Below are 23711 nucleotides of genomic sequence, written 5' to 3'. Positions count from 1 at the left end.
GGGATCATGCCCTGGGCTGAAGGCGGCACTAAACTGCTAAGCCACCAGGGCTGGGGCTGCCCCAACAATTTTAAAAAGAAGTTAAAATAATGATTAAGGAAATAAAACTCTGAGCATTAAAGTCAGACTACTTGTATCTAAAAAACTACTATTATATAACATTCCTAAGCACATGTATAAAATACAACCCGGATCTTTAGAGATAAATTTAAAAGTTTATGTGACAATCCAAAATCATCTAGTCTTATTTCAGTCAACAGTTTTAATATCTTTAAAAGATTAGGTGTGTATAATTTGTTTTGAGAAGAAGCAGACTCACCCGGAGTTTGTACTACAGCATGCAAATTCTTTTCTTGAAGTTGTTGAATTCTTTCATTCTTAGCTTTGCTCTCTTTCTCCAAAAGTTTGAGTTTATGAACATATTGGTTATTTAGAAATTTCAGATCAGCTGTTTCACGTGCACACTTCTTCACCGTAGTTTTCAACTCTTAAAATGAAAAAGATTCAGACTATTTTACAGATCAAGAAATCTATGAAGTCCTTCCATTTAACAAAGATTCAAAAAGTCACATTAATTTGAAAGGCTCCATCTGATTCTTTTTTTTTTTAATTTTTTTAAAAAATTTATTTATGATAGTCACACACAGAGAGAGAGAGAGAGGCAGAGACATAGGCAGAGGGAGAAGCAGGCTCCATGCACCGGGAGCCCGACGTGGGATTCGATCCCGGGTCTTCAGGATCGCGCCCTGGGCCAAAGGCAGGCGCCAAACCGCTGCGCCACCCAGGGATCCCTCCATCTGATTCTTATCCAAGATTTGTTTGAAAGGCTATTACTTTTTCTAGCACTGTTAACAAAACTACAAGTAAGTCACTAAACAAAAAAGGGAATTAGTTTTCCTCTGCTATACGGCTTAATATAAATTATGGCTTTTGATCTAATGTAGTAAACTGGGTATGAAACTGAAGGATTATGAATTCATGCCGGGTATTAGGCAGGGCTCCTACTGAATTTAAGAAGAAGTTATAGTAAGATAGCCATTCAATTACCCTCTGTAGTTATCACCTTTGAAGGTGTAATCAGCACCTTTGAAATCATTCTATTCACTCTTCTAGTTCGAAGACCAAGTATTAAAGAATCGGAATGATACAAGGCTTTCACCTCAAAAGTCATTTCAAGGACATTTCTTTAATTTCAGCATTTAATATTTCCTACAGCAATATTTTTTATTGATTAAAAAAAATTACTGAGTATAGTTGACACGTTACATTAGTTCCGGGTGTACAACATTGTGATTCAACTTCTCTGTAAGTTATGCTATGCACACCACAAATGTAACTACTCTCTATCATTGTGCAGTGCTATTACAATATCATTGACTATGCTGTGCTTCTTTCTATAGCAATTTTAATTCTAAAATTTTTATTTATTTATTTTTAAATATTTTTATTTATCCATGAAAAACAGAGAGAGAGGCAGAGACACAGGCAGAGGGAGAAGCAGGCTCCCTGCAGAGAGCCCGATGCGGGACTTGATCCCAGGACTCCAGGGTCACGTCCTGAGCTGAAGGCAGGTGCCAAACCGCTGAGCCACCCAGGGATCCCTAATTCTAAAAATTTAATTCATATATAGTGAGGATGATTATAGCTATGAAACGCAAATTTATTTTACTTGTTGGGAACTCTTCAGTGCACTCTACATTACTTCAAGTCTGTTATCAGGAAAGCTCTCACATTTCTACATGAGTCTTCCCTACATAAAAAACAAAAAGGGCAAAAACACAGCATTTTAAAAATCACAAAACTATACTTTTTTATTTTTAAAGATTTTATTTTATTTACTCATGAGAGACACAGAGAGAGAGAGGCAGAGACATAGGCAGAGGGAGAAGCAGGCTCCTCGCAGGGAGCCTGATGAGGGACTGGATCCCAGGACCCTGGGGATCATGCCCTGAGCTGAAGGCAGAGGCTCAACCGTTGAGCCACCCAGGCGTCCCACAAATCTGTACCTTTAATGTGTTGGCTTGACTGTTCTCTCAGTTTCATTAACTCCAGGTATAATTCATTATTTTCCTTGATCAATCTTGCATTTTCAAGTTTATAAGGTTCCAAAACAAAATCAAAATTGGCACTTTCTTTTTCAGCTTTCACAGTAGATAATTTTGATTTCCGAAGACTTTCTGTTGTATGAACTAGGTCACTAAAATTAAAGAATAGAAAACATAAATACAAGGAAACAGTCCATTAACTTTTAATAGCTAAGAATATATTTCAAAAGAAGACTTAAATGTTAACATTAAGTGAGATCAAATCTAAAAACAAACAAAAATACAAGAAATCTTTCAAGGTACCAGATGCTCAAAAATTTCTCAAAATAAGATTAAAAGTCATAAAACATACACGTAACTATGTGTATGTTTCAATCTCTCCTCTCATTCATCCCCCATGTCCAATTAGTCACTTGATCCTGTGAAATCTGTGAAACTTATCTGCACATTCAGCAAAGATTTATTGAGTGCCTGTTATCTGCTAAGTACTAGTCTATAAAAACTGGTTCCTTTCCTCTCAGAACACATACCAGTAGAATATTCATTCCACCAGTATTTACTGAGCAGGTAATACTGCTTTTTGCTTTTGACAATTTGTCAAAAGTTATATTATGTGATAAACTCAATAACTATTTCAGTGCCAAATATGTTTTCAGCCTGTACTAGGTATAGCAAAGATGAAGCCAACCTCTAGTCTTATGGAGTTTGCATTCTAAAGGAAAAACGAAAACAAGTTTCCAACAATGATAAGTGGTGAAGGTAACATGTGGCAGATGTGACAATCCTGCAGGCCATACAGATAAACAAGCATAGGGCAGGAGGGAGAGGACAGAGGGACTTACCAGGCAGACAGAATAGCACATGGAGAGCCCAGTAGGGAGAGCCCGGTAGGGAGTGTTTATGTTTAGGGAGCTCCAAGTGGTTAAATACATGGCAGATGAAGCTGTAGGAGTATAAGTTCACTGTAGGAAAAGTCTGCCAGTTTCTTAGAAGGTTAGACATACTTCACCCACCCTACAACCCTGAATTGTAGAGCTAGAACTAGATCATGAAGGGTTCTGGAGGCCATAATAAAGACCACCAAATATCTTTCTTCCATTCTCTTCTTACCATCATCATAGCTTGTAGTCCTTTTTTTTTTTTTTATAGCTTGTAGTCCTAATGCAAAAGCTTTCTCAGCATTTCCCTTTTCCAGTCTCAAGGAAAGAACAGAAAAGAACAAAATCACATAGAATCTTCTAGTTAAAGTAACATGTAACTGCTAAAGTATGACCAACCACATATTAGAGAACCTTTATCGAATCACAGTAATTTAAAACTAATGAGGCAGACACAGAACTCCCAATGATATCAGAAAATCACATTAAAAAATTGTAATTCTATTCAGAGAGAACTCTCAGAAACATTTGCTCTGAATAGTATAGTGTGAAAGGTGACCCCTAGAGGTCTGCAATGCAGAGGCCCTGAACTGATGTTATATATGGATGAGCTAAGAATAGATGAGCTTCAGATGACTGAAGGACTTAAAAAACAACAAAAAAAACAAAAAACAAAAAAAAAACCTACCCATTTCTTTACTGTAACATGAAATTTAATAGAAACTAGATAAATGGGATAAAGGATCACACAGGTTTAAAACTGTATTTTCATCTTTACCTGAAAAGTTTTTCTACCAATGGTAAACACTCCACTGTCAGAGTCTGGCGGTATCCCAACTGATCCAATCTTTTTCTAATATTAATATACTTTCTTTCTGCAGCTGTAGTCATCTTGTCTTCCAAAACTAGTTTTATTCACTACCTAAAATAAAAGTCCTAAAAAGAAGAGAGTAAAACATTATTCTATTATTATGGCTATCATTACTATTTCATGATAAGAAAAGAGTCTTTCAATATGAAGCAACTATTTTTGGTTTTTCTTTGGGTAAGCAGCCCTCTAGAATATTTAGACTGATTTAAATGCAGTGCTTATGATAGTCATGTTGCTGTAGTAAAAGAAGTATCTCCTGATAAACCTATATTGAAAAGTTAAAAAAAAAAAAAAAAGGAGAAAACAAAGAATATTTTCCTAAGCCTGAGATAGGCAGAGAATCTTTAGAGAAGTCTTTTGGAAGCACTTAAATATAAAAGAAAAACCTGATAGATTTTTGGACTTCATCAAATTAAAAACGTCTGCTCATCAACATATTCCACTAAGAAACAAAAAGACATTGAAGGGGTGGGAGAAAATATTCATAATATCTGACAAAGGATTTGTATATGGAATACATAAAGAACACTTATAGTTCAATAATAATAATAAACACAATCTGGTAAGAAAATGGGCTAAAGTCTTGAACAGGCACCTTGCAAAGATAACTGAATGGGAATAATCATATAAAAAGGTGCTTATCACCATTAGTTATATGGAAATATGAATTAAAACCACAAGGAGACACAATTTCATCCATACCAAAATGACTAAAATTAAAAAGCGCACAACCAAATGTTATCAAGGATTTAGAGCAACTAGAATCTTCACATTGCTGACAGGAGCGTAAAATCATGGTGGAAAAGGTCTGGCAGTTTCTTACAAAGTTAAACTTCTACCCCAGAACTCTATAATTCTTTTTCTTCAAAGAAATGAAAATAAGCATCCACAAAGACACTCTATAAGAATGTTCATAACAGCTTTATTCATAATAGCCCCAGATTGGAAACAACATACTGTCCATCAACAGTAGACAGATAAATAAACTACGAGATATTTATACAATACTATTCAGGAATAAAAGAGAAGGAAATACTGATATATGTCAACCACATGAATTAACTTGGAAAACACTACTTGAGCAATAGAGGCCAGTCATACATACTGTATGATTCTATTTACATCAAATTCAGGAATGGTTGGGACACCTGAGTGGCTCAGCGGTTGAGCGTCTGCCTTTGACTCAGGGCGTGATCCTGGAGTCCCGGGATCGAGTCTCACATCAGGCTCCCTGCATGGAGCCTGTTTCTCCCTCTGCCTGTGTCTCTGCATCTCTCTGTATCTCTCATGAATAAATAAATAAAAATCTTAAAAAAAAAAAATTCAGGAACTGGCAAAATGAAACTATGTAGACAGAAACCAGAATAGCTGTGGCCTGGGTCAATGGGAGTGGACACTGACTGGAAGGGTTATGAGGGAACTTTCTGGGGTGATGAAAATATTATGTTAATTGGGGTACTGGTTACACAAATGTATTTACCAAAGGTCTTCATATAGTACACTTGAGATCTGTGCATTTTGTCATGTAAATTTTAATGAAAAAAAAAAAAGACAAACATATGAATCTCTACACACAGTTCATCCTTCTTTTTCAATATCTATGAATGTGTTCTCTATTAATGTACCCTAAGATAGAGTTATTAAAAAATTGCTTGTTTAGGGATCCCTGTGTGGCTCAGCGGTTTAGTGTCTGCCTTCAGCCCAGGTCCTGGGATCGAGTCCCTCATTGGGCTCCCTGCAAGGGGCCTGCTTCTCCCTCTGCCTGTGTCTCTGCCTCTCTCATGAATAAATAAATAAAAATCTTAAAAAAAAATTGCTTGTTTAGAACCTCTGCCAGGTAAGTATAGTTCTAGTATTCATATTTCTAAGACAAACACAATATTGCTTTAACATCTCTATTGTTTTTCACAACTTATAAAACATGAATGCATGTGAATACATGCAAAACTGATCCTCACAAGGGAGACATGGTGTACAAGACATCCTTTCTAATCAAATGTGAGGAAAGGCTGCCTCTAGAGAGCAACTTTGCCCAACCACTGGGCCACAAAGAAGGTAAGCATTCAGGTCTCCTGAGTCCTGATCCAGCACCCTGGTTTCTGTACCAAGCTGCAATGGCCTCTTGGCCTTTTGGCTAAGATCAAGCATAGTTATCTGTACCAAGCTGCAGCAACGTGCCATGTCACTTCTAATCTACTCCTTTCAAGAGAGATCTTTCTCTCTCCACACTCTTGGCTAACCTTTCCTTTTAGGGGTGTCCCCATGGACTTTCTAGGTTCCTTTCACAAGAGTGACCGGACTGATGATGCAAGGCGTTTTAGATACACTCCTGGAGACATGGCCCGTACACCTGTCAAGACCTAGCAGGGCCTCCCCACTCAGACATTTCTCCCCTTTGTCTGGTACCAACTTTTGTTTACCGAGAATTAAGACTTCCTCCTTTGGCTGAGACGGTCAATGAAGACGAATCAAAAAAAACCACCCAAACACAGGACGGATGGAAAAGATTAAAATCCATCCCTCTCCCCCGGAAGAACGAAAAGCATCCTCATCAGTGAGCGGCACCTACGTCACCCAAACACTGTGGCTACACTGAAAGTTTCCAGCACAGCATAAAAGGGTAGGTTTGGGGCAGCCCGGGGCGGGACTCAGCGGTTGAGCGCCTGCCTGCAGCCCAGGGCGTGACCCTGGAGACCGGGATCGAGTCCCGCGTCGGGCTCCCTGCATGGAGCCTGCTTCTCCCTCCGCCTGTGTCTGTGCCTCTCTCTCTCTCTGTGTCTCTCATGAATAAGTAAATAAAATAATAATTTTTTTAAAAGGGTAAGTTTGGAGGTCCCCCCCCCCGCATACGTGTTTAGAACTCCTCACTCGCTTAATACTGAGGGAGGGGGTGACTGAAAGCCGGTACATCTTTTTAAAACATTTTATATATTCTTGAGACACACACACACACACACACAGAGGCAGAGACACAGGCAGAGGGAGAAGCAGGCTCCATGCAGGGAGCCCGACGCGGGACTCGATCCCCGGTCCCCAGGTCACGCCCTGGGCCGAAGGCGGCGCTAGGCCGCGGGGCCACCCGGACGGCCCGAAGCCCCCACGTCTCATTCTTACAAGTGTATCCTGTACGCACAGGGGTCGAAAGAAAACAAAACACCAACCTTACCTTAGGCTGCCCCGTGTTCTTCCACGCTGAACTTAAGAGTCGAGACTGGGAGGGCGGGGTGCGCACCGAGGCGCAGGACAAAGGTCACCCAGCGGCTCCCGCCCTGCGCTTTGCGGCGCCGCGGTTTCACACGCAGGCCTGGCCCCGCGGCGGCAGGCGCCTGAGCTCTTCCGTCAGCCCGTCAGCCGCGGCCGGCGGCAGGCACACGCCGCACCTTCGCCCGCGGGGGGCGGCGCGGGAGGGAGCGGGCGGCTCGCGGGCGTCGCCGCCAAGGCCGGGCCCCACTTCCTCCCGCGGCCGCGCGGCCGCCCTCCCGGCAGCCCCCGGGCCCGGCCCGCGGGGACCTGCCGGAGCCCTCCCGCCGCCACAGCCGCACTCACCCGCAGCTCCCGCCGCCGCTCCTTCCGCCCGCGGCCGCATCGCCCCTCGGGGCTCGCCCCCGCCCCGCGGCTGGTTCCTTCCGCCCCGCACTTCAGCTGCGGCGCTGGGAGAGTTTGAAAATGGCGCGGAGTCGGCGCCGCGGTTGCCCCGGTAACGGGAGCGGCGGGCGCTGCGCGGCGGCGATGGCGGCGCTGGGCCCGAGCGCCCGGAAACGCAACGGCCGGCGGGCGCGCGGCCACGGCGCCCCCTGGCGGCCGGCGCGCCCCGCCCCACCGAGGAGCCCGAGGACGCCCGCAACGCTCCTTCCGTGGGCCCGAGTCGTGGGCCGGCGGCGCAGCGCAGGCTTGAGACGCTGCCCAGGCCTTCGTCCCCGCGACGGATAAGCGTCCCCCGCCAGGTGCACGCCGGCTGACCGCCAGGTGGGCTGACCACGCCAGGTGGGCTGACCACGCCGGGTGCACGCCGGCTGACCACGAAAAGTCCAATCCGAAAGTCACGTTTCTTTGCAACTTTCCCCGACAATCGCCCAATAAAACTGTTGCTGCCACACCCATCTCCCTGTAAAGCTGTGTAGGCACTTAGACTTATTTATTTTAAAGACTTTATGTATTTATTCAGGAGAGACGCAGAGGCAGAGACACAGAGGGAGAAGCAGGCTCCATGCAAGGAGCCCAACGTGGGACTCAATCCTGGGTCTCCAGGGTCACACCCTGGGCCAAACGCAGGCGCTAAACCGCTGAGCCACCCACCCGGGCTACCCGACACTTAGATTTATTATACTCATTCCATCATGAGCATCATATTAAATTTTGATTGCATGAGTTATAGTTTTATTCCATCAAAACATAATTGGAACTCCTGGGTGGCTCAGTGGTTGAGTGCCTTTGGCTCAGGTCGTGATCCCCAGGTCCTGGGATCCCCGCAGGGAGCCTGCTTCTTCCTCTGCCTATGTCTCTGCCTCTCTCTCTGTATGTCTTATGGATAAATAAAGAAATAAATAATCCTTAAGAAAAAAAAAAAAAAAAAGTAGCACCAACATAGTTGTATGTCTCTCCCTGCCTCCCCCAACTGTGAATTTTTTGAATCAGAGATTATTATATTCAGCTATGTTTCTCTAGCACCTACCACAATTAACATTTTGTGAAGGGAATTAAATTGAAATAAACTGGTTGTAGAGAGCTTGCTCCCCTAAAGAAATCACATAGGTCAAATCCTACAATTCCATGTTTACCCTGAAGATTTCTGGATAATTGGAGAGGAGCTTGATTCCTTTCCGTTCACTACTCTCCCAAATAGGCCCTACAGTCAGAAAAGGCACCTCATTTTTATATGTCACGTAACTTCTCTGTGGGTTGTGAATAACTTTGTGCCCATTCATATACTGCTAACGTTTCCATTGCGTGTACCTGTCTGTTTTCCTACATGTCCTAATGAGTTGTTTTATGGAATTTCTAAGAACAGTGACTTAGGCACCGTAGATGGCTTTCATAGTCTTGTTGTATATATACAACATATACATATATTGTATATGTTCAATATACAATAAACCCATTTTTTTGCTGAAAAACAAACATCTCTTTTGGAAATAGGGAGGCATAAATAAGTTAATAATATAGCTATTTTGCTGTGCAACAGCCATTCCAGTCCAGAAGACTCCTTCCTTGGCATCCCTTTGCCCCCCAAACACAGTACTTTGAAATATAAAAATCAAAATCAAAGAAATTAAAAAAGGTGAGTGAAACACTGATGTTACGGGCTGTTTTGCTCCAGGGGACATGAAAGACCAGAGTCAGTCTCACTGCTGGACTCCAGGGCCTCAGGTCAAGGTCACTGCACACATATACATATCTCTTAGAGGGCTCCCATTTAGCCCACCACACTCCCTTTATTCCTAACATTTGGTGTGGGTGCTCAGGAGAACAGAACGATCATGCGTATGTGATGGAATCACTGTAAAAGCCCTGAACGACAGGATCCAGATTTCCAGATTGGTGAACACATCATGCATCAAAGTGTTGGGAAGGTGGCATGTCTGGAAGGCTTTGGAAGTTCCATGCCCCTTCCCCCTTCCTTGCCCTGTGCATCTCTTCTACTTGGCTGTTCCTGAGTTATATCCTTTATAATAAGCTGGTAGTAGTAAGTAAAGTGTCTTTCTGAGTTCTGTAAATCATTCTAAAAATCATCTAACCCGAGAGAGGTCATGGTCCATCAGAAGTACAGGAGGCCAGGGACTTGTGAATTGCATCTGAAGTAGGAACAGTCTTATAGAGTCTTTTTTCTTTTTTTTAAGATTTGTTTATTTAAAAAAAAAAAAAAGATTTGTTTATTTATTTCAGAGAGTGCACAGGTGGGGGAGGGGCAGAGGAAGAGCATCTTCAAGTCCCCATCCCCCACTTGATCCCAGGACCCATGAGATCTTTACCTGAGTAGAAACCAAGAGTCAGTCGCCCAACCAACTGAACCATGTAGGCACCCATTCTTGTACAGTCTTAACTTGTGGAATCTGCAGTAACTCTGGGTGGTTAGAGTCAGAACTCAGTTGAATTCTGGAACACTTGGAAAAGTGGCTTTGGAAAAGATACTGTATTTGGTGTCAGGAGGCAAAAAACCTTTCATCTGATGTCAAAAGTGTTGTGAATAAAAATAACTCACAGGAAACAACTAGGTATGTACAGATAATGTTTAGGAGAAACTTAACAGAGATAAATTGAGGTGCCTTCAGGTTTCTTCTCTGTATTTTCAAAACATATTCAGTATATCTGGATATCATTAACTCTTCCGTGACTATAGATTATCCCATTTATCTGTGAGTATTGATTATCCCATTTCCCCTGTTACACTATGAGCTCCTTATACTACACAGATCTTTGTCCTCAAAACCAAGCAGAGTGACTGGCCCTTAATAAAAGATCAGGAAGTGTGAATTGAATTGAACAGAACTGAATGAAGTGGATCTTCTGACACCGAGTCCAATATAACACAGTTGCCTCCCTTCAGTGCCTGGCCCAGAGATAGGACTAAAATGTCAGCATGAATTCACGTCCTTTTATTTAAGCAGCAGGGACTCAGTTTCCCTATTACCACAGGTGTGTGGTTTGGCTGGCAACCTGATTTTTACTGGCAGATAAGGATAATGGTTACAGTAGTTCCCGTCTGTCTGGAGCCTTGCAGTGGAGCCTTTGAAGTGACTTGGCTACAAAAAATACTCAAGCTTTGTAAGTAATCAGATGTTATGAGAAGCTATTCTTTAGCAGCAGAGACACTAGAAAATTATTTCCAAGAAAGTGTCCTTTTAAAAGCACAATGCTAAATCATTTTAATGACATAGCAGTTTCTTTTGTGCATCCTCAAAGACATCAGAACTTTTCATTGCATAATGCTACTGCAAGGGATTATGCCCTTTAATCAGCATTTGGAGTCAGTAAGAATAGAGATAAGATAGGGGCTCTGTATGAATGAAAAGACTGAAAAAAGAAAAAGAAAAGACTGATAAATACTAATATATATTTTTAAAAACTTTTTTTTTGCACATGAAAATTTCTATGGTCAGAAGACAAAGGATAGCTGGGAAAAATACAACTATTATCATAGACCTAATATATAAAAAACTCCTGTAACTCAGCAGTATAATGACTAGCATATATTAGAACATAGTAAGAAAATAATTTTGTTTTTAAAAGATTATTTATTTATTTATTCATAGTGACATAGCTAGAGAGAGAGAGGCAAAGACACAGGCAGAGGGAGAAGCAGGCTCCATGCAAGGAGCCTGACGTGGGACTCGATCCCGGGTCTCCAAGATCACACCCTGGGCTGCAGGCCGTGCTAAACCGCTGCGCCACCAGGGCTGCCCAAGAACATAATTTTAAAATGAGCAAAGGTATGAATATGTAATTCATCCCATGGCTCTTTACCAGCATAAACAGGGACTCAAACTCACTGAAAATAAGAGGCATGTAAATGAAAACTAATGGAGGTGTGAAGGATGAGGAGGTAGTCAAGTAAAAGGTAGAAAAAGACAATAAGCAAAGATTTGAATAAATTAATATTAGTCATTATGTATTGAGTATATGTTAGGTTATATTCTAAGTGCTGTGCATGCTTTATAGCATTTAATCACCATAATAACCCTATGAAATAGGAGGTTTTGATATCTCCATTATACTGATGAGATCAATTTGCCAAGAGTCACAAAGTAAGTGATAAGAGTGTTGGCTTCAAGTCTGGAAGTTAAAATAATTCTATCAAGGGAAGGAACTCCATAGGACGATGGTCAAAAAAGAGGATATTCAGATGATGATCAATTAAACTTTTGGAGGAATAGAGTTGCCAGGGTCCCGAAAGATTAATTAGACCAGCCTCCCACATAAACCCAGATTTCTGTGCAATCTCTCTAACAGATGGCCACCCCAGCTACCCTGTAGCTACTTCCAACAACAAGAGAACTCACTGCTTTTCAAAGCAGCTCATTGCATTGCTAAAAGTTTTGTTGGAAAAATTCTTTATATGAAGCCAAAATCTGTTTTTCCTTGAGCATGAGCAATTTTTTCTGAGCAATTAAAAGAAAGTGAATCTTCTCCCTTATATATATAATGACCCTTCAGAATGCCCCAGATCCTTCAACCTTTGCTCACCTGACATGGTCTCCAAACCTATAACTTAACTAATGTCTGGAGTAGAAACACTCTAGTTTCTCTGTTTTCTTATCAAATTTATACCCAGAAATTATTGTATCAGATTAGGGCCGAGGACTGGGATATATTTGTTTCTGTTGATATATCTAGCATAGCACATTCAATGTGTATCAACACAATCTAGTATCACATTAGCCTTTTTATAACTGAGTCACATATTCACCAGTAAAGAACCATACACAAGCTTCTTTCTATGATTGATTCAATATTTAATACCTATATTTACTTATATTATCTTGAAGGCAAATATGAGTCTTTGGAGCAGAGATCAAAATTATTATTACTTACATCAATAACTATGGGTTCCCTTACCCCTCTCCCCCCAGAGAGATAAGATGAAAGCCAGATGTTACCCAATATGTCTGGGTTCTACACTGCGGGAGAGTAAGCATCTCTAAATTAAGGATTTGAGAGTTTTTTTTTTTTTTTTAAGATTTTATTTATTTATTCATGTGAGAGGCAGAGACACAGGCAGAGGGAGAAGCAGACCCCATGCAGGGAGCCCAATGTGAGACTCGATCCTGGGACTCCAGGATCACGCCTGGGCAGAAGGCAGGCGCTAAACCACTGAGCCACCCAGGGATCCCCCAAGATTTGAGAGTTTATATATGACAGGGACAGCTCTCACCCTTCCCCTCCGAGAAAGGGAGAGAAATGTTTGCTGCCTGTGGTATACTCATTCTCCTTGGAAAGGAAAGGGAAAGGTCCTGGGTTCTTACCTTTGGGAATGTAAATATGTTTGACCTTTGAACCACATGGAGAGTTGCGGTGTGCATCCCCTGCACAGTTGAAAATCCACATATAATTTTTGACTGCCTTAATACTAGTAGCCTACCGTTGACAAGAAGCCTTACTGATAACATAAAATCTATTAACACATATTTTGCATGTTATATGTATTATATATTGTATTCTTACAACAAAATTAGCTAGAGAAAATATTAAGAAAATTGTAAGAGAAAATACATTTACAGTGCATTTACAGTACAGTATTGAATAAATATCTGCATGTAAGTCAACCTGCATAGTTCAAATCCATATTGTCCAAGGATGAACTGTGAATGTCTCCAGGAGAGAAGACAAGCCTCTCCTGGTCTATACCTCCTAGATGTCCCCCTGATTTCAGGTTGTGCCCCACTTTGAAAGGTAAATACATATGTCTAGGAGGTAAATCTCTCCATTCTCTCACTATATTTTAACTTCATAGCCATAGGCATATTTTAACTTCTAAGGCTTGCTCTTTAATCCAGGTTCTTGGTGAAACTTGCTCAGGAGTCCTAACTCTGCAGAAACATGAAAGTACCTACTTGCTGACTTGGCTGCATTTGCATCTTTTCCCTAGGCTCACACTGGCTCTCTCATCCTCTCTCAGAACTTACACAAGTTCTAGAGATTCAGCCTGTGTCTTGGTCGACATGTATTTGGCTATAAGTACCAGAATGCCTGACTAATAATTGGTTAAGTAATCAAAGCATTTCGTGGTCTCACTTGACAAGATACCTGACAGTAGCAGGTTCTAGTTTGGTGTGCAGTTCAGCGATGCCATCAAGGATCTGATCACTTCTCATCCAACCACATTCTCTCTTCTCAGTGGATGGCTTTTAGCCTCAGGCCTTTTGCCTCATTGTGGAATGGCTGCCACAACTAAGAAAGAGGTCTGCAAGCAAAACACCCAAATACAAGAAGTGAGAGGAGAGGAATAGGATTGCATGATGTGGAAAAAAAAAAAAAAAAGAGATTTTTGCCTCAAAGGCCTCTTTCTCATCAGGGAGAAAAATGTCGCCCAGAGTCCGCTAATAGAGTTCCCCTGGTTGGCCAGAACCGGGTTCCATGTCCATCTCAAGAGTAAAGAAGGCCTGAATCAGTTATGATTCATTCCCAAACCAAATTAGTGTTTTATTAGTGGTGTAACGGATTGTTAAAAGTGATCCAGGAATTTTTGGAGAGCTTATGTCTTCATCTCAAATCAAGAGAGATTTCATCCTGCCAGTGAAAGCTTTTCTGACCACAAGGGAGATGTGATCCTGGCATTAGTAGCTGCTTCTAGAAGCTTTGCCTACAGTGTCTTCCTTTAGCCTTTCCAAACAATTTTTGTCAGCCTCCTATAACCTGGTTGTAAGGCCCCTTCTGTTTAAATAACCTAAAGGGATGTCTGTGGTCTAGTAACTAAACCTTAACAGGAAAGGGGCCTGTCTAGAAATGTCTACAGGAAGGAAAGTTGCAGATAGTCCCAGTAGCAGGGCAGAGGAGGAGTTTGTTAAAGTTTTGTTTACATCTGGGAACTAGATATTTTAATTACCAACCATGGAATTATTCTACTTCAGAGACACCAAAAAAGTCATGGGTTATACTGGAGTTATTTCTAGGGGCGAGAGGAAGAGCTGCATGTGAGGAAATAAAATTTATGCTTTGAGCCATTCTGAGCCAACCATATGTACCATCTAAACTTCGAACATATACTTTGGCTTCTTTTTCCTTTCTCAGGGTTAGGGAAAACCATCTGAAGAGGAAGATTCTGATACACAGACCCTGCCTCACCTCGTTCTTCCTAACTCCTTGAAATTGGATGTTAACAAACAGAAGTTTCAGACATATCCTCTACAGAGACTTAAAGGCCTCTGAAAGACGGTGCAGATGTATAAAAATGTTCAAGAAGAGTTGGAGAAATCGATGGATGCCAAATACGTAGTGGGATATTATAAGAAGCTGGTGGTATTTCAAGAAATACCCTTAATTTTCCAGTTGATGCAATGTGAAGTCAAAATCAGTCATGCTCCCCACGCTAGCACTCAGTGCATGAGGTTTCACTAGAAAGACCAAATCAGGGGCTGGATGCTCTATGAGTCTGATCCAATACAGCAATTAGTTTTGCTGTGTAGAGCTCCCATTGCACCCTATGCTTTTTTTCATAGCATTTAATATTCTGTATTGTAATTCATTTTTAAATTTATTTAGCAGGATTGTGAACTTAACTCACACCTCATCTCCAAAATACAGAGAAGTTGTAGTCCCTTTGTTAATGAATCCAGCCTTCTTCCTCCATCCTCACCTGCTGATGAGGAATAAAAACAATGAGCATTTATATCCTTCCTGATTTAAATTTAATCTGATCCAATAATTTAAACACTCCCTTTAAAAGGTGATATTAGTCTGTTTTAGAGAATAAGTTTAGTTTGTTAGATTTCTCACCCTTTAAGTTCCAAGATGCTAACTGCATGTATGCTTATGGGGAGATGTGGAGTTGCCTGACCTTGTGGCTGAGGGGAAGACTGTGGTCCTTGGGAACCTCTTCTACTCTTGTCCACTTGGTTGCTCTTTGCATTGTATAGGTGACTCTAAAGTTAAATCTCATGACTTTTCTCTGCCTGGCTGTACTGGCCCTACTTGGGTTGACATGAGGCAACCTGCAATGAGGTCTTGTCTCAGAGTCTCAGACAGGGAAAGAGGGAGAAGGATCTCTTTTTGCCCTTGATGCCTGCCCCAGTTCCATACTACATACTCGGGACAGGTGTCTGACTGCTGTGTTTCTGTCTTACTCTCTTCATCCCAGAATTCTGGGGCTGAAGAGGAATGGCTTCATCCTCACTTCCTTGGTAACACACTCTCCTTCTACCACAGGGTAGTTAGAGCTCCTCAGCTGGGTGTCTTCTCAAGGAAAGAAATGTAATCTGAACCAAGTCATTCAGACCTGGTTTCTAATGGATGTGGAATGAAGCTTAATAAAAGATTTTAGGCAATCCCTCCCGATTCAATAACCTATCTTTTGAGGCTATTGTTCGGCTGCACAATCTTATTTGAAGGTCAAAAGCTGAATATTAATTTGATCTTTCTCTTCGTATTATGTAAATTGTTTAAAACAGTGCCTAGCACCCAGTAAGCAATCAGTGTTCTCATTCTATAACAAATCTCTTAAAATCCTTCTGAGATTGGTTGGTATCTTGTGTAAACCAGGAAAAATATGTGCTAGGAAAAGCAAAAGAGAAAAATCATGCTGATAATTTCTATGATATTTACCTTATTAACTAACATATACATTTTACCATATTTAAAATTATCAACCAGTATATGCTTATAGAGGAATTCAAACAATATAGTTGTGAAAAGTTCCCAACAAACTTCTAATATTTTCCTTGACCTGGCCCTTGTTTTACTCTTTTCCCTAAAGATCATGACTGTAAGCTGTCTGGTTGAATCTTTTTTACATTTTCCGTATTACACTATGGGCATTTTGAGCTTGTCTCTATAACACCAGACATCACCAGTAAATGCTTGATGAATGAATAAATAATTGAATAATGAATTATCAATAATATAGATTACATAAAATATCTTTAAGAAAAAATTTACTGTTACATAAATTTGTAAAGATGCTTAGTCATTTTTTTGAGCTTTCTTGATAGGATTACATCTAATTAAAATAGAACATAGCTTAATTTATTTACAGTGTTCTTTTAAATGCATCCTCATGCTTATTTTACTGAATAATGAAGATTGGATGATGACAAGACATTTTATCAAGGCTTTTGTGCTTTTATGTGAATATTTGATACCATAGCAATAATGTCCAAAGCTTTCATGCTTATTTTATTTTTGATGTGTCCTAGAGTATAGCCAATACAGCCTCTGCTATCTAATGTGTTAAGGTAAAATGGAATGTGCTGGTGATTAATCTATTGGAGTCATTGGTGTTTTAAAAGGCAGTGATATGATTCTTAAATTAAAAAAGAAATAATTTTGGCAGTCTGATTAAAATAGGGAAGAGACATAGCAATCTGATGAACAGATTATTTGTGCATGAATAAGAAACAAGACACAGTTTATGCTTTATTTCCAGAAATGATAATGGGGTTCTTCCCCAGGTCATTTTGGAGGATTCCAAACCAATTTCTTGGAAGACCAGTTGAGGATAGAAGCCCTTCTTCCCTGCTGTGTCCCACATGGGTAGATGGCAGACATCTATGTCCTTGCATTGTCATGGAAGCACATGTGAAGATAGATGGACCTGGGATGGAATTGTTTCATCATTTCTTAGCAGCATGGCCTTAGGAAAACTGTTTGACCTCACTAAGTGAGCTTGTTATAAGAATTAAACTAACACATTCCAACCGTAGTGTTTCACACAGTGTGCTCAAAGTTAACTACAAACTACTGGCCATCTAGAAAATAGGGCTCTCTTTCTAACCAAGATGTGTTTGGGTTGCCACTGCAAGGAGCAAACTTCCACTTTCTGCATCCACATCTATAGTTATATGAACCCGTACCTGTCTCCTCCCCATCTCAGAGTAGGAAGGCTATGTGGTAGCAGCGGTGGAAGCCGTGGATTGCTGCTGTAGTGATGTGATCTTGAAGCTGAAAGTCATTGGTGGCCTTCTGACTTCTGGCCCCCTGAACCTTCCATTGTTTATAAGCACATAATTTCATGAATTAAATTCCTTTCTTTTTGAAATACCTGGAATGTATTTTTATTTCCTGCACTGAATTCTGATGGGTATACAAACTCAAGATCACTTTAATAAAGTCCCAGCTTTGAACCAGCTGGGTTCCTATCTGGGACATTATTCTTCCTTTCTTCATAATCAAGCTTCTGCAAAGAGTAGTCCTTCTATATTGTAAACCTGTCCTTTATCTCCTATTTGTACTCAATTCTACCACAATCAGGCTTCCTCTCTGCTACTAAAGTACTGAAATGCTTTGACCAAGGTCAGCAATGACCTACCAAATGCCAAATTGAGTAGATTTTTTTTCAGTCCTTGTCATATTAACCATCATTAGACACTACCCTATTGGACACAGTTGATCATAACTTTCTTTCTGAAAATTGTTCCTCTCTTGATTCTTGTGACACACATCTCTTGACCTTCCCTCACCACTTTGGTCAGCTTCTATTGTGAGCTCCTTTTCTTTCCTAATCCCATTAAATGTTGGTGTTTCCTAGGGTTCTGGCCTCAGGACTCTTCCCTTTTTGCTCACTACACTGGGGTTCTGTGAATTCAGCTATTATTCCCATGGTAATGACTCAAATCTCCACCTCTCCTCTGTGTATAATCCCTGCATGTTCTGGGCACTGTAGACAACCCCCTCTCCCTCTGCCTCCAGACACACTGAATTTTGAAAACACCTTGCCTGAGGCTTTCATTCTCCCATGACTTTATTATATGGCTTCCCCTCATCATTGTTATATTTTTCTTCTATTTAATTTTCCTGAAATATAAACACATTTGCTTGTTAGACAATGGTTTCTTAGATACAACACCAAAAACACAAGTAACAAAAGAAAAAAAAAAGATGAATTGAATTGTATTAAAAGAAGATATTTTGTGTTATGAACAACATCACCAATGAAGTGAAAAAACAACCTGAAGAATGGGAGAAAAATTTTGCATATAATATATCTGATATGGGACTTACATTCAAGATTTGTAAAGAACCGTTATGACTTAAAAAGATAAACTAAACTAAAAATAGGCAAAAGTTTGGGATAGATATTTCTCTAAGAAGATATACAAATGGCCAGTAAGTACCTCAAAAAGATGCTCAACATCATTATTTATCAGGAATGGACAAACATCCATATGGACATATAATGAAATACAACCTCATATTCACCAGGATGGGTATAATCCAAAAGACAGATAATAAATGTTGACAGGGACATGAAAAAATTGGAACCTCATACATTGCTGGTGGGAATGTAAAACAGTTTAGTTGCTTTGGAAAACAGTTTGATAGTTCCTCAAAAGGTTACACATAGAGTATGAATCAAAATTACACTAGTGGGTATAAAAACACTAATTCAAAGGGATACATGCACTGCTATGTTTATAGCAGCATTATCTATGGAAGCAGCCCAAGTATCTACTGATAGAAGAATGGATAAAGAAAATGTGTTATATAAGTACAATGGGATATTTTTCAGCCATAAAAAAGAAAAAATCTTGCCATTTGCAATGACATGGATAGAGCTACAGAGTATAATGCTAAGCGAAATAACTCAGTCAGAGAAAGACATAAACCATATGATTTCACTTATATGTGGAATTTAAGAAACAATTCAAACAAGCAAAGGGAAAATAATAAAAGAGAGGCAAATCAAGAAACAGACTCTAAGTTGTAGATGACAAACTGATGGTTACCAGAGGGGAGACAGGCAAAGACCCTCCTCTCAGTGGGGAATGTGGGTGGGAGATAGAAAATAAATGAATAAACAAGTAAGTGAATAGTTTAACTTCAGGTTTTACAGGTAACTAAGAAAATGAGATGGGGTAATGTGACAGGGAATAATGGGCAGAGGAGAGCTGGCCGGGAAGGCCTGTCTGAGGAGTGGCATATGAGCTGAAACCTGAATGTCAAGGAAGCAGGCTTATAAAGATCTGGGGTTGGAGTGTTTTAGGGAAAAGAAAAGTTTAGTTTAAGCGGCTCATGGAACAGTAAAAAAAGTGTGACTAGAGTGCAGGAAATGAGAGAGAGAGAGAGGAAGGAGACGAGTTCAGAGGGGTAGCTGGGAATCCAGACTACACAGGGCCTTATAGACCATTCAAGGAGTTTGAATTTTACTGAGAGCACAGGAGCTGTTGAAAAGTGTAGCAGATTGAATTCTCCAAAGACAGCTGCCCCGGTATAAATCTCATTCACACATTCCTCTTATAAAGTGACTGCAACTCTCCCATTGCGAGGTGGGGTTTATGTCACCTCAACTTGAGTCTAGCATGGGGTTTACCACTTTTCTGACCAATAGAGTATGATAGGAGTGAAAGCATGTAGGTTGTAAAAAATAGTTTTACTCTGTCTCTTTGTCTCTCTCTCTCTCTCTGGACATTTTCCCTTGGAACCTAGCTACCATACTGTGATGAAATGCAAACTCGTTTTCACAGAGAGATCACCTGGAAGGGTTCCTGTGGACAGGTACTGAGGTTCCCAGCCAATAGCACCAGCCACCCAGTCAAATGAGAGGGCGAGTCCTCAAATGATTCCAGCTCCAACCTCTGAGTGCAGCAGCTAAACTTCCAAACATCATGGAGCAGAGACAAGTCATCTCTGCTGTGCTCTGTCTGAATTCCTCACAGAATTCACGAGCATAAAAAAGTGTTTTTTCCCCAACAGTCAGGTTGTTACATAGCTATCGCAACTGGGATAAAAGGTACAAGTGAGGAAATCTGTGTGATTTGTTCACGTTTTAAAATGTAATTTAGGTTTCTGTGAGTAGAATGAATTATACAGAGTAGAAGCAAAAAAACTTATGAAGAAAGACTCCCTAAATGTATCCCAGCTAGAATCAGTTACTTTGTCTCCACCTACTTCTAGCATGTCACCTATGCATGTATTTTATTCATTGGCCTACATCTCCCTCAAGGACCTGAAAGTTTAGTAGTTTTTCTCTTTAGGAAAGCTAAAGTAATTTTTGTTGGAAAATCCTGAAATATTTCCTAATGGAAAGAAATATTAAAATAGTTGCCTTCTTAGTCTTGTTTGGAGTATAGAAGGAACATAGGCTTTACAAAGCAGGGAGAACATCAAATTAATAAAAAATCAACTTCTTAATCTTCTAGATTGTTTGAATTAAGATATTTTACTTCCTGTGCCTCTCTATGGCTGATGGTGACAATAATGCTTATCTCACAGGTTACTAAAGGTTGATGAAACAACATTAGCAAGTTATTAGAGACTTTTAATAGTGGATAATGGCTTACCAGTCAAAGACCTTGTGAAACTCCCTCTAGCCTGAAATAATATGTGCATGTGTGGAGCGAAGTAGGGTGGGTAGTGGGAAAAAGGAACGGATCCTTTTTATGTGTTGTCATTTTCTTGGACCAATTATGTTGCTCTATTTCATCCATTCACTCAGGAGAGCTGAGTTTGATTTCTCAACCATTGCCAAGAAATACATGATTGATTCATTTCTTCTTAAAATCGAGTGCTTATCAGCATTGTGCTAAACATTTTACAAATGTTATTTGATTTAATCCTTACAATGAACTTGTGAGAGGAGTACTACTATTTCCATTTTACAAATAAAGCATACTGAGGCAAGAAGAGGCTAACTCACTCGAACACGATCATATAACCAAACAGAGCCAGGATTTGAGCCCAATTCTCTCAGGCTTCAGGATCTGAGCCCTTAGTTCAATGCTATACTATCATTGATCTTCATGGATGTTGTCCAACGGGTAGGTGGCAGTAACTCAATGACATCTGTCCCATTTCCTTTACAAAATCTTCCTTGCCTGGACTTTATCAGACTATAGATGTATCTAGCTCCTCTGAATTATTACAACACTTACTGTCTGTATCATTCACTTGGCATCTGTCACTTATTGTCTTATACAGTGTTTTTGATTTTGTGTATATATGTGTTTTATCTGCTTCAGCTGGGGATCTTTGATTGCAAGCTATAGAAACTAACAGGAGTGCTCCCTACCATGTCCTGCCCTCAATACGGGAAGAATATTGGCTGATTCGCAGAATCAAAGGAAAACAGAACCACCTTAACCTTGGGAGAAAGAAAAACCAGAACTCTGGGGATTTTTAGAAATGTTTATATATGGCCTCTTTGATATGACAATTGGAACATTTAACTCCAAGGGCCTTCCTTCTACCCAGGTGTCATTCTCAAGATTCAGATTCCTGGCAGAGACAGAATCTGGTTGAACCAAGTACAGTCATCTGCGTAATCCTTCTAGAGCACAGCGACTGTGATGGATAGTGACCAAGATCCAGATGATTCTACCGTAATATGGAATGAGCAATAGTTGAATTTGTTTCTAAAGTATCTTGTTAAATTGTTTACCCCCTGATGAAGAGTAATAGGATTTTTCAAGCAGAGGGATCTGGAGAAGAAGCAGAGAAATGACCATTCTTATTAGGATGGAGAGGCACATCATTTCAGTCTTCATTAGTAACTGAGTATTGATTATACTCTCATTAACTGTCCCCCCCCTTCTATTTACAGACCTGTTCACTGTGATGAATTTTATGGTTTGGTCAATCTTACATCAGACTATACCTACCTCCTGAATAAACAAATACGGAAATGAATTATTATGAACACAAGTTGGAAGTAGTACATTCATAGCTATAGTTAATTCAAAGTAAATTTGGTTTATAAAATTCCAAGTTATAATAAGTAAATTTTAATACATACCACTTAAAGATTTTTTCAAATTAAATTTCATGACCTACAAACTTTCTTATGAAATCACATAATGTTTTGGATTAAATGTTGTATTATTCCACTTAGAAATCCTTTTAGAAAGTTCTCTTTCTCTAAGTGCTATAATATCGACTGGTCAGTGTTGAGCTCAAAGTAGTTGCAGAGAATCAATATTGGCTTAGTTACAACTTGGCAAAGCCTGGGAGGTAACCGAATTAGAGCTATTGGACTAGAAAAACCATTCAAAGATAAAAGCCTTTAAAAAAATTATGGCAAATGCAAGACATGTTAAATTCTAACAAAATAATGTAAAATTTCTTCCACAAGAACTCTCAAGCCTTTTTGCACATATTGTTATTAAAAATCATCTGCAAAAGACAAAAGGATCATGATTGTGCTCAAGACCCCCAAATGTTAAATCACTTGCCTAGAGTCACACAGTAATTAGTGTGAAAGTTTGGGCAAGAATTTTTTCATCCTATGTTTGAGCTCTTATGCAATGAATGTTGAATAGAAAACTCTAATGATTAATAGTAACATACAGATGACCATTAAAGAAATTAAACCCAATCCCCCCAAATTGCAGATAATTGCACCTATACTTTCTACTCTTCTCTATATGTTATTTTTACATTTTTGCTATTCATGCACACATATCATTCTGTGATCTACATTTTTCTTTGATTCCTCAGTATAATCTTCCTATCTTTCTCCTCATTTTGGACACAAGAAACCAACCTAATACCTCTCACTTCAGAATGCTCATGTGGACATTTGCATATTAATCCAGTAAGACTTAGTTCATCCTCCCTTCCCAGACAAAGGCACATCTTCTGTTCTCTACTTAGCCTTAAAGTACTAAGTGGGCACATGACTTGAAAATTAATGTGCCAGTTCATCTAGTGCAAAAAGAATAACTTAATACTCCTCTTGGTTAGTAAAATCAAGGTTACAGAAACATTCATGAAATGAAATACTGGTCTTCTAATTGGCAATAGAATGTCTGCTACCACATTTCATCTTCTCATTTTAATTGCAAATGAATAGAGCCAGACTACTGATGTTTGAATATGTTTTTCTTTGCATATAGTGCTTCCAGAAAACAAACAAATCACTATTCTGTTATAAATCGCATACTCAGAGAGGTATGTGAAAATTCTAAAGTATAAATTGTGAATAGCAGGATGTTGAATTAGGATTACTGTACCTGGGAAAGTTCTGAGGTAGTATTTAATGATCAAATGCATTACTGAATATCATTTGGAATGGGTATGCTTTTCTTTTTTTAACTTAATGAAAAAGAGGAAACTTCTGGTACAGAGCATGCATGTAACAGCAATGGCTATCATTGATTGAGTGTAGTGCCAGGCACTGCGCTAAGTGCTTTCCGCATATTATTTTATTTAATTCTCATGAAGAAATGATAGAGTAGGCACCATTATTTTTATAGAAGAGGGAACAAACCTTAGAAAGATATGAAACTAGTAACAGGTAAATAGGGCTGGGACTTAAACTTTATGGGGCTGTCT

General features: G+C 39.8%; 1 protein-coding gene and 1 long non-coding RNA gene across 7 annotated transcripts in view; one reads left to right on the top strand and one right to left on the bottom strand.

Moving 5' to 3' along the window:
• CEP135 (centrosomal protein 135) overlaps positions 1–7520 on the bottom strand; it is a 77616-nt gene extending 70096 nt beyond the window's left edge. The window contains exons 1-4 of one of the 5 annotated variants that reach the window (XR_013352236.1): positions 7341–7520; positions 3702–3859; positions 2007–2197; positions 320–487 (exon numbers count right to left, since the gene is read on the bottom strand). Coding sequence is in view for 4 of the 5 variants with exons in the window: in XM_077848078.1 (XP_077704204.1) it covers positions 320–487; positions 2007–2197; positions 3702–3814 (472 nt within the window). In the remaining variant the exon portion in view is untranslated. Of the gene's footprint in view, positions 1–319; positions 488–2006; positions 2198–3155; positions 3242–3701; positions 3860–6955; positions 7183–7340 lie in introns of those variants that run through there. The other 4 variants (XM_077848078.1, XM_077848080.1, XM_077848079.1 and 1 more) reach the window with 4 other exon arrangements.
• A 2148-nt stretch (positions 7521–9668) lies between these two features.
• LOC144283670 (uncharacterized) lies at positions 9669–22184 on the top strand. 2 transcript variants are annotated; one of them, XR_013352234.1, is made up of 3 exons: positions 9878–10006; positions 19869–19937; positions 21401–22184. It is a non-coding gene; the product is annotated as an uncharacterized LOC144283670 (long non-coding RNA). The 2 variants fall into 2 exon arrangements; XR_013352235.1 differs by lacking the exons at positions 19869–19937; positions 21401–22184 and adding an exon at positions 14520–15121 and having other exon boundaries at positions 9669–10006.
• The last annotated feature ends 1527 nt before the right edge of the window (positions 22185–23711 follow it).

Source organism: Canis aureus, chromosome 14 (genome assembly GCF_053574225.1).
Source record: "Canis aureus isolate CA01 chromosome 14, VMU_Caureus_v.1.0, whole genome shotgun sequence".
Taxonomy (NCBI): domain Eukaryota; kingdom Metazoa; phylum Chordata; class Mammalia; order Carnivora; family Canidae; genus Canis; species Canis aureus.
The sequence above is the reverse complement of the archived record's forward strand: the minus strand, read 5'-3'. Positions and strand labels throughout refer to the sequence as shown.